Genomic DNA, 14,394 nt, shown 5'->3' on the forward strand with positions numbered 1-14,394 from the left:
CATTACACCCCGGGGAACATTCTGTTATAGAGTGATGCCTTTAGGTTTAAAGAATGATGGTGCAACGTACCAGAGAGTTATGACTACTTTTTTCCATGATATGATGCATAAAGAGATTGAAGTTTACGTTGATGATATAATTTCCAAATCAAGTGATGAAAAAGAACATGTTAAGCATTTGTTGAAGTTATTCCAACGTTTGAGGACGTACAGACTTCGCTTGAATTCCAATAAGTGTACTTTTGGTATTCGTTCTACTAAGTAGTTGGGCTTTATTGTCAGCGAGAAAGGTATTGAAGTTAATCCTGCCAAGGTCAAAGCAATACAAGAGATGATTGCGCCTAAAACTAAGAAGCAAGTTAGAGGATTTCTCGACCGCTTGAACTATATCTCAATATTTATATCGCATATGGCTGCCACATGTGCGCCTATATTCAAGCTTCTTTGGAAAGATCGGTCTTGTGATTGGACCGAAGATTGCCATAAAGCTTTTGATAGTATCAAAGAGTATATGCTTGAGCCTCCGATTTTGTCCCTGCCTGTTGAAGGAAGACCCTTGATCATGTATTTAACTCTGCTTGATGAGAATATGGGTTATGTTCTTGGTCAGCAAGATGAATCTGGAAAGAAAGAGTATGCAATTTACTACCTCAGTAAGAAGTTCACCAATTGTGAGACTCGGTATTCTATGCTTGAGAAGACATGTTGCGCATTGGCTTGGGATGCTTAGCGTCTGCGCCAGTATATGTTGAATCATACCACTTGGTTGATATCCAAAATGGATCCAATCAAGTATATTTTTGATAAGCCTGGTTTAACTGGGAGAATTTCCAGTTGGCAGATGTTGTTATCAAAGTATGATACTGAATACAGATCTCAAAAAGCAATTAAGGATAGTATCTTGGCTGACCATTTGGCTCACCAACCGATTGAAGATTACCAGTCAGTACAGTATAATTTTCTTGATGAAGATATCTTGTACTTAAAAATGAAAGATTGTGATGAACCATTGCTTGAAGAAGGGCCAGAACGTTGTTCTCGTTCGGGCATGGTATTTGATGGAGCTGTTAATCGATATGGTAATGGCATTGGGGCAGTGATTATTACTCCTCAAGGCACGCATTTTCCATTTACAGCTAGATTGACTTTCAAGTGTAGAAATAATATGGCTGAGTATAAAGCTTGCATTATGGGGCTTTAAGAGGCCATTGATCTCAGAATCAAGTATCTTGATGTCTATGGAGATTCAGCTTTAGTTGTAAATCAGATCAAAGGTGAATGGGAGACGAACCAACCCGGTTTGATACCATATAGAGATTATGCGAGGAGGATTTAAACTTTCTTTACAAAGGTTGAGTTTCATCATATCCCTCGAGATGAAAACCGGTGGCAGACGCTCTTGCAACTTTAGCTTCGATGGTTGTGGTGAAGTACTGGAATGAGGTTTCCAATTTAACTGTAATGCGTCTTGATAGTCCAGCTCATGTGTTTTCTGTTGAAGAGGTCAAAGATGAGAAGCCGTGGTATTTTGATATCAAGGGTTTCCTCCAAAGTCAGATTTACCCACCTGGGGCATCTTTGAAACATAAGAAGACTTTGAGAAGATTAGCCGACAATTTCTACCTGAATGGTGATGTATTGTACAAGAGAAACTTCGATATGATTCTGCTCAGATGCGTGGATAGACACGAAGCATACCTGTTGATGACTGAAGTCCATAAAGGTTCCTTTGGTACTCATTCTAATGGACATGATATGGCAAAGAAGATGTTGCGAGTAGGTTACTATTGGCTGACAATGGAATTTGACTATTGCAAGTTTATGAAGAAGTGCCACAAATGTCAAATTTATGCAGATAAGATGGGTTGTGTTCTTGGTCAGCAATATGAATCTGGAAAGAAAGTATGCAATTTACTACCTCGGTAAGAAGTTCACCAATTGTGAGACTCGGTATTCTATGCTTGAGAAGACATGTTACACATTGGCTTGGGCTGCTAAGCGTCTGCGCCAGTATATGTTGAATCATACTACTTGGTTGATATCAAAAATGAGTCCAATCAAGTACATTTTTGAGAAGCCTGATTTAACTGGGAGGATTTCCCGTTGGCAAATGTTGTTATCTGAGTATGATATTGAATACCGATCTCAAAGAGTAATCAAAGGTAGTGTCTTGGCTGACCATTTGGCTCACTAACCGATTGAAGATTACCAGTCAGTACAATATGATTTTCCTGACGAAGAGATCTTGTACTGGAAGATGAAGGATTATGATGAACCATTGCTTGAAGAAGGGCCAAAACCTGGTTCCTGTTGGGGCATGGTATTTGATGGAGCTGTTAATTCGTATGGTAATGGCATTGGGGAAGTAATTATTACTTCTCAAGGAACTCATTTTCCATTCACCTCTAGATTAACCTTCAAGTGTACAAACAATATGGCTGAGTATGAAGCTTGCATTATGGGGCTTGAAGAGGCCATTGATCTCAGAATTGAATATCCTGACGTCTATGGAGATTCAGCTTTGGTGGTGAATCAGATCAAAGGTGAATGGGAGACGAATCAACCCGGGTTGATACCGTATAAAGATTATGCAATGAGGATTTCGACTTTCTTTACAAAGGTTGAGTTTCATCATATCCCTTGAGATGAAAACCAGATGGCAGATGCTCTTGCAACATTGGCTTCGATGGTTGTGGTAAAATTTTGGAATGAAGTCCCCAATTTAATTGTGATGCGTCTTGATAGGCCTACTCACGTGTTTACCATTGAAGAAGTCAAAGATGAAAATTCGTGGTATTTTGATATCAAATGTTTCCTCCAAAGTCAAATTTACCCGTCTGATGCATCTTTGAAAGATAAGAAGACTTTGAGAAGATTAGCTGGCAACTTCTACCTAAATGGTGATGTGCTTTACAAGAGAAACTTCGATATAGTTTTTCTCAAATTTGTGGATAGACACGAAGCAAACCTATTGATGACTGAAGTCCATGAAGGATCCTTTGGTACTCATTCCAATGGGCATGTTATGGCAAAGAAAATGTTGAGAGTAGGTTACTATTGGCTGACAATGGAATCTGACTATTACAAGTTTGTGAAGAAGTGCCACAAATGTTAAATTTATGCAGATAAGATTCATGTTCCTCCGACACGGTTGAATGTCATTTCCTCTCCATGGCGCTTCTCCATGTGGGGAATTAATATGTTTGGTATGATTGAACCCAAAGCTTCGAACGGACATTGTTTCATTCTGGTGGCTATTGACTACTTCACAAAGTAGGCTGAAGCGGCATCGTATGCAAATGTAACCAAGCAATTTGTTATGAGGTTTATCAAGAATCATATTATATCCCGTTATGGTGTTCCAAGTAAGATCATTACTGATAATGGGTCGAACTTGAATAATAGTATGGTGGAAGCTCTTTACAAATACTTCGAGATTGCACATCATAATTCTTCTCCTTACATACCTAAGATGAATGAGGTTGTTGCAGCTGCAAATAAGAACATCAAGAAGATCATTCAGAAGATGGTTGTGACATATAAAAATTGGCATGAGATGCTCCCATTTTCTTTGCATGAGTACCGTACATCCGTCTGCACTTCAACATGGGAAACCCCTTTCTCTCTTGTTTATGGTATGGAAGTTGTGCTCCCAGTAGAGGTTAAGCTCTTATCACTTCGTGTTTTGATGGAATCCAAGTTGACAGAAGCTGAATGGTGCCATACCAGATATGATTAGTTGAATTTGATTGAAGAGAAAAGATTGACTGTCATGTGTCATGGTCAGTTGTATCAGCAGAGAATGAAGAAGGCATTTGATAAGAAGGTCAGGCCTCGTGTGTTTAGAGAATGTGACCTCGTGCTCAAGAAGATCTTATCTTTCAAACCTGATGCTAGGGGCAAATGGACTCCTAATTATGAAGGCCCATATGTTGTGAAGAAAGCCTTTTTAGGCAGTGCTTTAATTCTTACAACTACGGGTGGTGTAGAGTTCACTCGTCTTGTGAATGTCGATGTAGTCAAGAAATAATTCGCCTAAAAAATAAAAGAACAACTCGCTAAGTTGAAAACCCGAAAGGGCGGCTTAGGCAAAAATGAGCGTCTTGGTGGATTGAAAACCCGAAAGGGCAATCCAGGAAAAAGTTAGAGACACAAAACACAAAACACAAATTTATCCCGGTAGATTGAGCACCCCACCTTGGGGCAATCAAGGTAAAAATTAGGGATTATGGCAAGTAGCTGCATTTGGTTGGTCCTAGTCCTGGAGACAGTTTTGAGTAGGTCGTTTGGTTCTGATACATTATTCTCAATCGAAGCCAAAAGCACAATGGATATTCAAGTTGGTAGGGAGAATAGTGATCATTGTATTCAATGTAGCCTTTTTCCATGTAAATTACCATTTTCAACTTTGTAAAGATCTATGGAGTCTTGTCATTTACAGACTACCATCCTATTAAATAAAGTTGAGATTTTTATCCAATTGTTTATACTCTTATTTACTTCTGCTAAATAAAATTGAATTTTTATGATGATAATTTTGAAATAATTAATGAATAAAAGTTATTTTTTCTTAAAAATAATAAAAACAATCACTTTAAGAAAAATCGATTTCAGCCAGGAATATCAACAGCAATCTGAGAACAGGTAAGTCTTGAAGTGTGAAGCCTTATTGGTCTTCCCCAAGCAGTTTAGTTTGGTAACTTTTCCCCAACAGTTCGTCATTCATCCCCAACTTGGTTGATAAGTTTCTTCTCGAGTAATTTATCATCCCCAGTAGAGTTGAGCTGATGATCGGTCCTTATCCCATAGTTGCGGTAATCCTTTTGAGATCCTCCAATTTGTGACTTCGGCAGTTCATCAGATTTGGTCATCTTTTCCTTGGAGTTGGTTTATTTCGTAATTTCCTAAGGGAATTTGATTATTTTTTAGGAATGCAACGATCTTGGTCAGAGCATCCTCATCATTGTTGCTTAGATCCCCATGCAGAGTTTTACCTCTTGCATTCCCCGATGGAGTCTATCTTCATATATTAAAGATCCCTTGTTCCCGACAGTTTTGAATTCTGAGTAGTGTTTGGTTTGGTCCCTGCATGGTTATCTCCCATTTGAGATGGTGTCGACCTAAAATTCTCCGCATAGTTGACAATTTGGATTCTCAGCAGATCTTTTCTTTTTCCCCAGTCGGGGTTGAGTTATTCATAGCTAGATGACTTATGTTCATCCCCAGCATTTTCTCCAGTTGATGTTTCCATCTTGTTGAGATTGTCTGAGTGTTGCAGTAATGATTCAAATCTATGATATTGGTATCCTTTGGGTTGTTTTGTCAGCATAATCATCAATCATATACATGCATATTCATCAGATATTTCATTATGCATTTTTTATTGCATTTGATTTCGTTATTCTGATCCCCTGTTTTGGTGATAACATTACCTATGCAGATTGGTGTGTCTGTCCTCCTTCAATTGTAGAGTGTCAGCCCCCTTAAGCAGAAAGAGTTTAACCTTTCTCATTCCCCACTAAGTTATTTCCTCGTGGGTGATCATTGTTTCAGTTTCCTCCCCAGTTAATTATCTGGATGGAACCACTCCCCTTGAGTTATATCCTTATTGGGTTGAGTCTTTGTTTGACTATTTCTTTCTAGTTACTACCTAGATGGATATTTTGGTCCCCTGAGAGTCTATCACCCAGTGACTGGTAATATTCTTCTCGATTTTTGAGTACATTACTTTTGCCCAATACCCGGTAAAAGTAATCTGCTTCGTTTATTTTCCCCAGCGAATTCGTTTTCACGTTTCCCCAGGAAGTATATCCTTAATATGTTCATCCTAACCGATGACGGATATACTTCCTTTGTGGTTTTCTACCTAGTAAAAAGGTAGTTGTAATCCCTACTTTTATTCCTTAGAGAGTTAATCCTCGATATGTTCATCTTAACCGATGACGGATTTTCTCCTCGTTGCTGTCTTTTGCCTAGTAACCGGTAGTCGTAAATTCCGCTTTCTCTTGCTGAGTCTATCCTTGATATGTTCACTTTAACCGGTGATGGGTATTCTCTCTTTGGCATTCTATATAGTAACTGGTGGGTATAATTCCTATTTTCTCCCCAGAAGTCTATCCTTGATATGTTCATCCTAACCGATAATGAATATTCTTCCTCTGAGTCTATCCTTAATATGTTCACTTTAAATGGTGATGGGTGTTCTCCTTTTGGTCTTCTACCCAGTAACCAGTAATTGTAAATCCTATTTGATCATTTTCCCCAACATGTTATTCTTACCCAGTAACCGATAATGAATATACCTCTTTTTCCTCAATGAGTCATCCTTGATATGTTTACCCTAACCGACAATGGATGTCCCTCTGTCAGAGTATATTACCTTCCTACCCAATAACGGGTAAGAGATAATATATTTCTGGTACTCCTGTGTTGAAGATCAGTCTTCCCCAATTGAGTTTGATTCAGGTATTTCATCTTTGTTCTGATCTACCCGTTTCCCCTATAGAGTTTCCCTTATCCCCAACTGAGTCCTTCCATTGATTTATTTTCATGGAAATTCCTCTCGTGTCTCCAGCAGTTTTTAAGTCGTAGCCTGGCCTACGCACAACTCTTATCCCCTTAGAGTCTCTGTCTCCAGTGAGTTTTCCTTATGGAATGCATTATACTCCTGCGGACTTTCATTCTCTCTGGATTCTTTTCCTTTGTGGAAATATATTCCCCCACGAAGATTATTTTAACACTCATATCATATGAATCATGAGGTCTCTTAGGGACCAAAATTTGTTTCTATATGTTATTATTTAAGTTCATTCTACTAAGTTGATACGAAGATTTTAACCTTCACATCCTCAGTTAGAATATCCTTAAATAGTGGCAGCTGTAAGACCCCAATTTTGACCCTAAGATCCCTCATGTTATCCCATCATATGCATTGGCTTTGAGATTACACCTTGACATCATCATTACCCCTCTTTCATTGGGTTTGCATTGGGAGAGGTCATCAAGAACATTTGTATGTATCATACTTTGTTTTTTATTATTTACTAACCAAAATACCAAAATACCACAAATTAACCAAGGGCGGTTTCTATCAAATCAAAACCATTCAATCATGTTGGGAGATGAAATGTACATTTCATCAATCCCTTAAATCCAATGGTTTTGATCAAAGGACTTGGCCAATGCCAACATTTTGAGACTAAGCTATTGTGAATTGAGCTTTAATATGATGTAAGTCTTGGGATCTGTTTGAATTTATCTACAACTTTGTCTTTGTACTAATTGTTATTTTGACCTTGTGTCTGATGCTTTGCTTTAAGTTGATCAAGGAATATTTCATCTGATACATGAGAAGACAAAGAAGATTGCTAGCTTTGGGAATTACTTGCTTGGATGTGGCTATCTTTATTTGATGCCTTGATCTTCATAATGTTTGGATGTTATTCATTGCTTATTGATGATTGCTTGATTAAAGTCCAAAGGGAAATGAGTTTCTACATGACATTCTTGTCTGTTGGATTGCATCCCATTGGTCAGATCTTTTCACGTTTTAACTTTTAATTTTATGCTTAGGGTAGTATATTCATCTCTTCCCACCTTCTTAAATTTCAAAATCTCTCCCTCTTTTCAAAAACTTTCTTTGCTTATGATTTCAAACTTAGATTTTGTTTAAATGATTAGAAACTTTGGCCTTATGCCAATGAACTTTTAAACCTTTTTCTTAAATCAAATTTGTAAATAAACTTAATCATATTGACCTAAAATTTTAAATGACAAAAAGAACTAACAACTCCATTCAAATTTGTTTGCCATTCATGCCTTTCCATTTAAACTTTTGCTAAAAGCAATTCACCAACTTTGAAACTTTTACCACGAACTACGAGGTTTTGATCCCTCATTTTTATGTTGGTACGTAGGCACAAGTTCGAAGGTCTTGTCAAACACAAAAATATAATCAATGAATTCTTTTCTCATCCATACACTCTATTTTTCTCAAACATCATTTATACCAAACACATATGCACACATAAAAAAGGGATCCCTAGGAGTACCTAGGACACTTTGGGTGCTAACACCTTCCCTCTATGTAACCAACCCCCTTACCTGTAATCTCTGGCATTTTATTAGTTTTGATTTGAAAACTTCTTATCTTTGGGATTTGTTCGTACTTTTTCCCTTTTCCTTTGGAAACAATAAAAGCGCGACGGTGACTCTGGTTTTATTGGCGTCAAGCTTATCCATAGCTTGATGGTCATGAATTTACTGCTACAATCATTACGAAAAGAAAACACAATGTATAATGTAGATGGAATGCGAATTTGTATAAGTAAATCAATCAAGCGGGTGCAAGATAACAAATCAAACAAACCCCATAAAACAATTGAGTAATTAACTAAATAAATAAAAATTAAAATTAATTAAATAAATTATTTATTATTTAAATAAAATATTAATTAAATAAATGAAACACAAATCATCTAATTAATTAACTAAAACTAATAAATTATGGCAAGAAAAAAGAATTGAGAGAAAAAAAATCAAATGGGCCTTCTTAGACCTAGCAAGCCCAAAAGGGTGTCCCTTTATAGTAAAAAAAAAAGGGGGTGGGAAAAGGCAAACTAGTGTTAGGCCCAAAGTAGGAGGTCCACGTACCCTGGAAGAGTCCAATGGACTCTCAGCCAACAGGGTTGATTAGGGGACTCATATGGACCATCAGATCCGATGATTTGACTTGGTCAACAGATTTGACAAATGATGGAGCGCGTGACCATAGTGTAAGGGTGGAAGTCACTATGTGAGATTAAGAACATGGTCCCAAAAGTGGTGATAAGTGTCTTAATGGCGGCGACACCTGTCCCCACCGTAACAGTTCACCCACAATGCAATAAACTCCAAGGCCCAAGTGAAACTCCTCCTCTTGTATTTTCTTTCCCTCTCTTACCTGAAAGCGAACAAATGCTCTGCAACCTAACACCTTCCCCTCCAGTCCACCCTGCTGGAGAAGACAGTGGTTGTCGGCCAAGGGCGGCGGTGCTACCTTGTTCTCCAGCAAACCACCTTCTAAAACCCTTGAACCTAAACACTAACCCCCCCTATTTTTGGCCAAGGATTACGAATCCTACCTTGATTTTCTTAGAAAACCTTCCTAAAGACTAGATCAAACCCTAATCAGATCCACAACCTTAAACAATTGTCCTCGCAACATAAAACCTTGCCCAAATCCCACTTTACACAAGAAACAAAAATCAATTTCACAAAATAACAACTAACAAAACGAAACCCTAATAATGAAATTAACCTTAATACATCAATGATTTTAAGAAATTGATATTGGGTTATCAATCAGGACAACGAAGTAAGTATTATGGTAACAAAAGATTAAAGAAAAATAGGAAAACTTACAAAGTCAGAGATAATCTTATGTGATGTTCCGGCAAGGTACTCTACTTCACCTCCCTTCGTTCTTCTACTTTTTTGTTCTTCAGCTCTTGCTTATTCTCCTTCTTCTTTTGTTAAAAGCTTTAGGGTAGGTTTATAGATCACACTCAGATGATGAGTTTGAGAGGCTAATAGAAAACGAGCTTCAGGATTGGTGATGAGGGAATGATTTTGCAGAGTAACCTTAGGATTTTTTCTCCTCGTTGTGAATAGAATAGTAATTGTATTTATAGTGCATGAATAGGGAGTGAGGGTGGAATGACATACGTGCAAAATTTGTTGCAATCCTCATATTTTTTACTTGGCTCGTGTGTAAATTTGTTGAGATGAGGTGAGCTGTGATTCTTTTGGCAGGCTATTTTGTTGGTAAGTTTTTGTGTAATCCCTGACTTTGTGGGATCCTCTCCGTGAGTGGTGTGAGACGAGTTTTGCAATTCTATGTACATGTGTTGCTTCTGATTTTTTATATATTCTATTCCTAAATTTTATATGTGTAGTATAGTTTGATTTTTGGTCCTTGCTTTTTATTTTCTTGTGGTCCCCAATACTCTATTGTATAATGTGATTCTGATGACATATGGTATAATTTGTTATTGTTGACTTTGTTTTGAATATGTGATAATATGTATGTATGATACATGGTCGTGTTTTCTTGAGGATCCCATTTTGGATTATTTGTTTTGCTTGGTACCTCTATTTCTATGTACTTTATTGACACTCACTATTGTAGTAACTTTGAGGAGTATTTTATTGAATGGAATGTGACGTATTGAATGGAATTTTTGTGTTTGATACAAGTTTTGCTTAGTGAAAATGAAGAGTATGCAGGTTTTGCTTGGTACCTCTACTCTTTGTATTTGTAAAATAATTTTATCAATATGGTGTACAAACTATTATCCAATAAAGTATTCATTTTAATTTCAAATTGATCATTTTATCTAATTAAAAATCAAATTTCAAGGTTTGATTAATAATAAGACTATAATCAAAGTCCAATTAAAACAAATTGAAAATTTTAGAAAAGAGAAACAATAAAGAGATACTTTGAACAAAAATGGTTAAAGTTAAAAATCAAATCCTTTGACTTTTAACTTCTTTCTAATTTGTTTCAATGAGCAACAAGAAATGATGATGCAAACACAAACTGAGTTTAGCCAAATGACGTAGACAAGTGCTTGATAATGCAAATGATCTCATTTATTCAAAAACTTGTCTTGGATGGATTTACGCAAATAAAACTTGATTAGTGATGCAACATGACGAGATGTAATGGTCATGTGATCACAGATGAAAATCTATGTAATATAAAAAAAGAAAAGGGGGAAAATTTTGGGGTATGACAGTTGCCCTTATCTAATTGCCTTGAACCCGCGAAAATGAACTGTCGCATGGTTCATTTTTAGGGTAAAAGCCAATTAGATACTAGAAGCCTCCAAAATTTGTCTTCTAAACTGTAGGGATGCAATTGTACGGACAAAATGCAGTGAGGTAAGAATAAAATAACAGAATATGATTTTAAACAAAACACATGAGATTCTCTAAATCAACAAAGTGGTATCATATATGATACAACTGAGCTATTCCAATAAAGGAATGATACCTCAATCGTATCTAAGACCCTTCGAGGATACTTAGAGCAATATCTTAAACAAATGAGATTCTCTGAATCAACGAAGTAGTGTCTCAAGCAGATAAATGAGATTCTCCAAATCAATGAAGCAGTGTCACAAATAATAAATGAGATTCTCCAAACCAACGAAACGGTATCTTATATGATACAACTAAGATATTCCAACAAATGGAATGACACCTCAATCGTATCTAAGACTCTTCGAGGATACTTAGAGAAGTATCTCAAACAAATGAGATTCTTTAAACCAACGAAGCAGTATCTCAAACAAAAAATGAGATTCTTCTAATCAATGAAGCAATGTCTCAAACAACAAATGAGATTCTCCAAACCAACGAAGCAACATCTTATATGATATAATCAAGATATTCCAATAAGGGGAATGATACCTCAATCATATTTAAGACTCTTCGAGGGTGTTTAGAGTAATATCTCTAAGAACAAATGAGATTCTTCAAATTAATGAAGCAGTATCTCAAACAACAAATGAGATTCTCCAAACCAACAAAGCATCATCTTATATGATATAATTGAGATATTCCAATAAGGGGAATGATACCTCAATCATATCTAAGACTCTCCGAGGATGCTTAGAGCAGTGTCCTAAACAAATAAGATTCTCTGAATTAACGAAGCAGTATCTCAAGCACATAAATGAGATTCTCCAAATCAACGAAGTTGTATCTCAAACAACAAATAAGAATCTCCAAACCAATGAAGCATCATCTTATATAATATAATCGAGATATCTCTTATAGAGCTTTCCATGGATAGAATGGATTCATAGATTACATTCGATTCCTTGGAATTAATCCCTAACTTTTGTCTGGATCTCCCTTTCGGGTTTTCGATCCACCGGGATACCCTTTTTTGCCTGAGCCGCCCTTTCGGGTTTTCAACTCAGTGGGTAAATTTTTTTATTTTTATCCTTAATATTTTTCCTGGACTGCCCTTTTGGATTTTCTATCCACCAGGATATCCATTTTTTCCGAAATCTCCTTTTCAGGTTTTCGACTTATCGGCTTTTATTATTCCCCTTTTTTAGGCAAAGTAATTTTTGACTGCGTCGGCATTTATGGGGAGTTGAAATTCATCACCGTCCATAGTTGAAAGGATTAGAGCACCTCCAGGAAAGGCTCTAACCACCATAAATTGACCTTCATAATTTGGCGTCCACTTGCCCCTAGAATCTTTGTGAATTGACAAGATCTTCTTTAGCACCAGGTCGCCTTCTTGGAACACCCGAGGATGAACTTTCTTGTCAAATGCTTTCTTAAGATGCCTCTGATAGAGTTAACCATGACATAATGCTTTTAAGCGCTTCTATTCAATAAGGTTGAGTTCATCAAACCTTGTTTGAATACATTATGCCTCGTCTAACTTAGCCTTAAATAAGACTCTCATCGAGGGGATTTCAACTTCTATAGGAAGGACTGCTTCCATTCCATAAACCAAGAAATATGGGGTTGCCCATGTCGAAGTACGTACTGATGTATGATAGCCATGGAGCATAAAAGGTAGTATTTTTTGTCAATCCTTGTATGTGACCACCATCTTCTGAATGATCTTCTTGATATATTTTTTTGCAGCTTCAACAGCTTGATTCATCTTGGATCGGTATGGTGACGAGTTATGGTGTTTGATTTTGAATGTTGAACACAACTCCTCTATTGTCTTGCTGTTGAGGTTGGACCCATTATCAGTGACGATTTTGTTCAGAACACCGTATTGGCATAAGACGCGGCTTCGTCCCATTTGGTGAAGTATTCTATGGCAACCAGTATAAAACTATGTCTATTATATGCTTTGGGTTCAATCATCCTAATCATGTCAATTACCCACATAGAGATAGGCCATGTCGATGCTATGATATTTAGAGGGGTAGGTGGTATGTGCACCTTATCAGCGTATATATGGCACTTGTAGCGTGTTCTGGCATAATGACAACAATCAAATTCCATTATTAGCCAGTAGTAACCTTCCCTCTGGATTTTCTTTTCCATCGCATATCCACTTGCATGAGTGCCTAAAGACCCTTCATGTATATCCTTCATGAGTTTATTAGCTTCATGTTTTTCCACACATCTGAGCAGGACCATGTCATACTTCCGCTTATATAACATATCCCTATTTAAGAAGAACTTTAATGCCAACCTCTGTATAGTCCTCTTGTCAAGGCTAGAAGCCTTTGCCTGATATTCTTGTTTCTCAAGATAATGCTTGATATCAAAGAACTAGGGTTGTTGTCAAACAATGAGTAGGTTCGTCAAAACACATGATTTTATCATTAGGCTGATGGTTAGGCCATATCAACTTATACATGAATGCTAGAGTTTCTAGAGAATCTTCCATCTGATTATCTTCTCGAGAAACATGGGAGAAAGTGATTTGGTTAAATTTTGGGAGCAACTTCAGCACATAATCCCGATATGGAATTAGACTAGCATGCCTCGTTTCCCAATCACCTATGATCTGATGTATCACTAGAGTGGAGTCTCTATATACTTAAAGGATTTTAATCCTTAACTTAATAGCATCCTCTAGTCCCAGTATGCAAGCTTCATACTCAGCCATGTTGTTTATACAGGTCAAGCAAAGCTTTGCTATGAATGGTAAATGAAAATTCTTGGGAGACATCAATACTACCCCAACTTCATGACATGTAGAATTTGAAGCACCATCGAACATAAGAGTCCATGGCTCCCCTGGTTTGGGTCCTTCGTCGGGTCTAGGGATCTCATAGTCTTTGACAACCATAATATCCTCGTCTGGAAAATCAAAATTCAAAGGTTGGTAATCCTCCATCGGCTGGTGAGCAAGATGGTCTGCCAATACACTATCCTTGATGGCCTTTTGTGCAACATATAGGATGTCGTATTCTAATAATAATATCTGCCATTGCGAAATTCTGCCAGTGATGGCTGGTTTTTCAAATATGTACTTGATAGGGTCCATCTTGGAGATTAACCAAGTTGTGTAAGTCAACATGTATTGCCTAAGACGTTTAGCAGTCCATGCAAGTGCGCAACAAGTTTTTTAGAGCAATGAGTATTTGGTTTCACAGTCATTAAACTTCTTACTCAGATAATAGATGGAATGCTCTTTTCTGCCAGTTTCATCTTGTTTCCCCAACACATAACCCATAGACTCATCGAGTATTGTCAAGTACATGATGAGAGGCCTTCCATGAACATGGGGCATCAAAATTGGGGGTTCTTGTAAATATTATTTGAATTTGTCAAACGCTGCTTGGAAATCATCATTCCCCTCAATTGCTTGATTCTTCCTCAAAAGCTTGAATATTGGTTTACATGTGGCGGTGAGAT

At 37.1% G+C, this 14,394-nt stretch overlaps 1 protein-coding gene across 1 annotated transcript; it reads right to left on the bottom strand.

Moving 5' to 3' along the window:
- Positions 1 to 13,573: 13,573 nt before the first annotated feature.
- Positions 13,574 to 14,023, bottom strand: LOC127094423 (uncharacterized). Its single transcript, XM_051033259.1, has one exon. It carries the CDS (start codon positions 14,021 to 14,023, stop codon positions 13,574 to 13,576), a length of 450 nt encoding a protein of 149 aa, XP_050889216.1.
- Positions 14,024 to 14,394: the final 371 nt, after the last annotated feature.

The sequence above is a fragment of the Lathyrus oleraceus genome, chromosome 6, assembly GCF_024323335.1.
Source record: "Lathyrus oleraceus cultivar Zhongwan6 chromosome 6, CAAS_Psat_ZW6_1.0, whole genome shotgun sequence".
In the NCBI taxonomy this organism is placed as follows: domain Eukaryota; kingdom Viridiplantae; phylum Streptophyta; class Magnoliopsida; order Fabales; family Fabaceae; genus Lathyrus; species Lathyrus oleraceus.

Bases quoted from the DNA above. Each gene is read 5' to 3' on its own strand.
- LOC127094423 (XM_051033259.1), bottom strand. From the start codon at position 14,023: ATGGACCCTATCAAGTACATATTTGAAAAACCAGCCATCACTGGCAGA.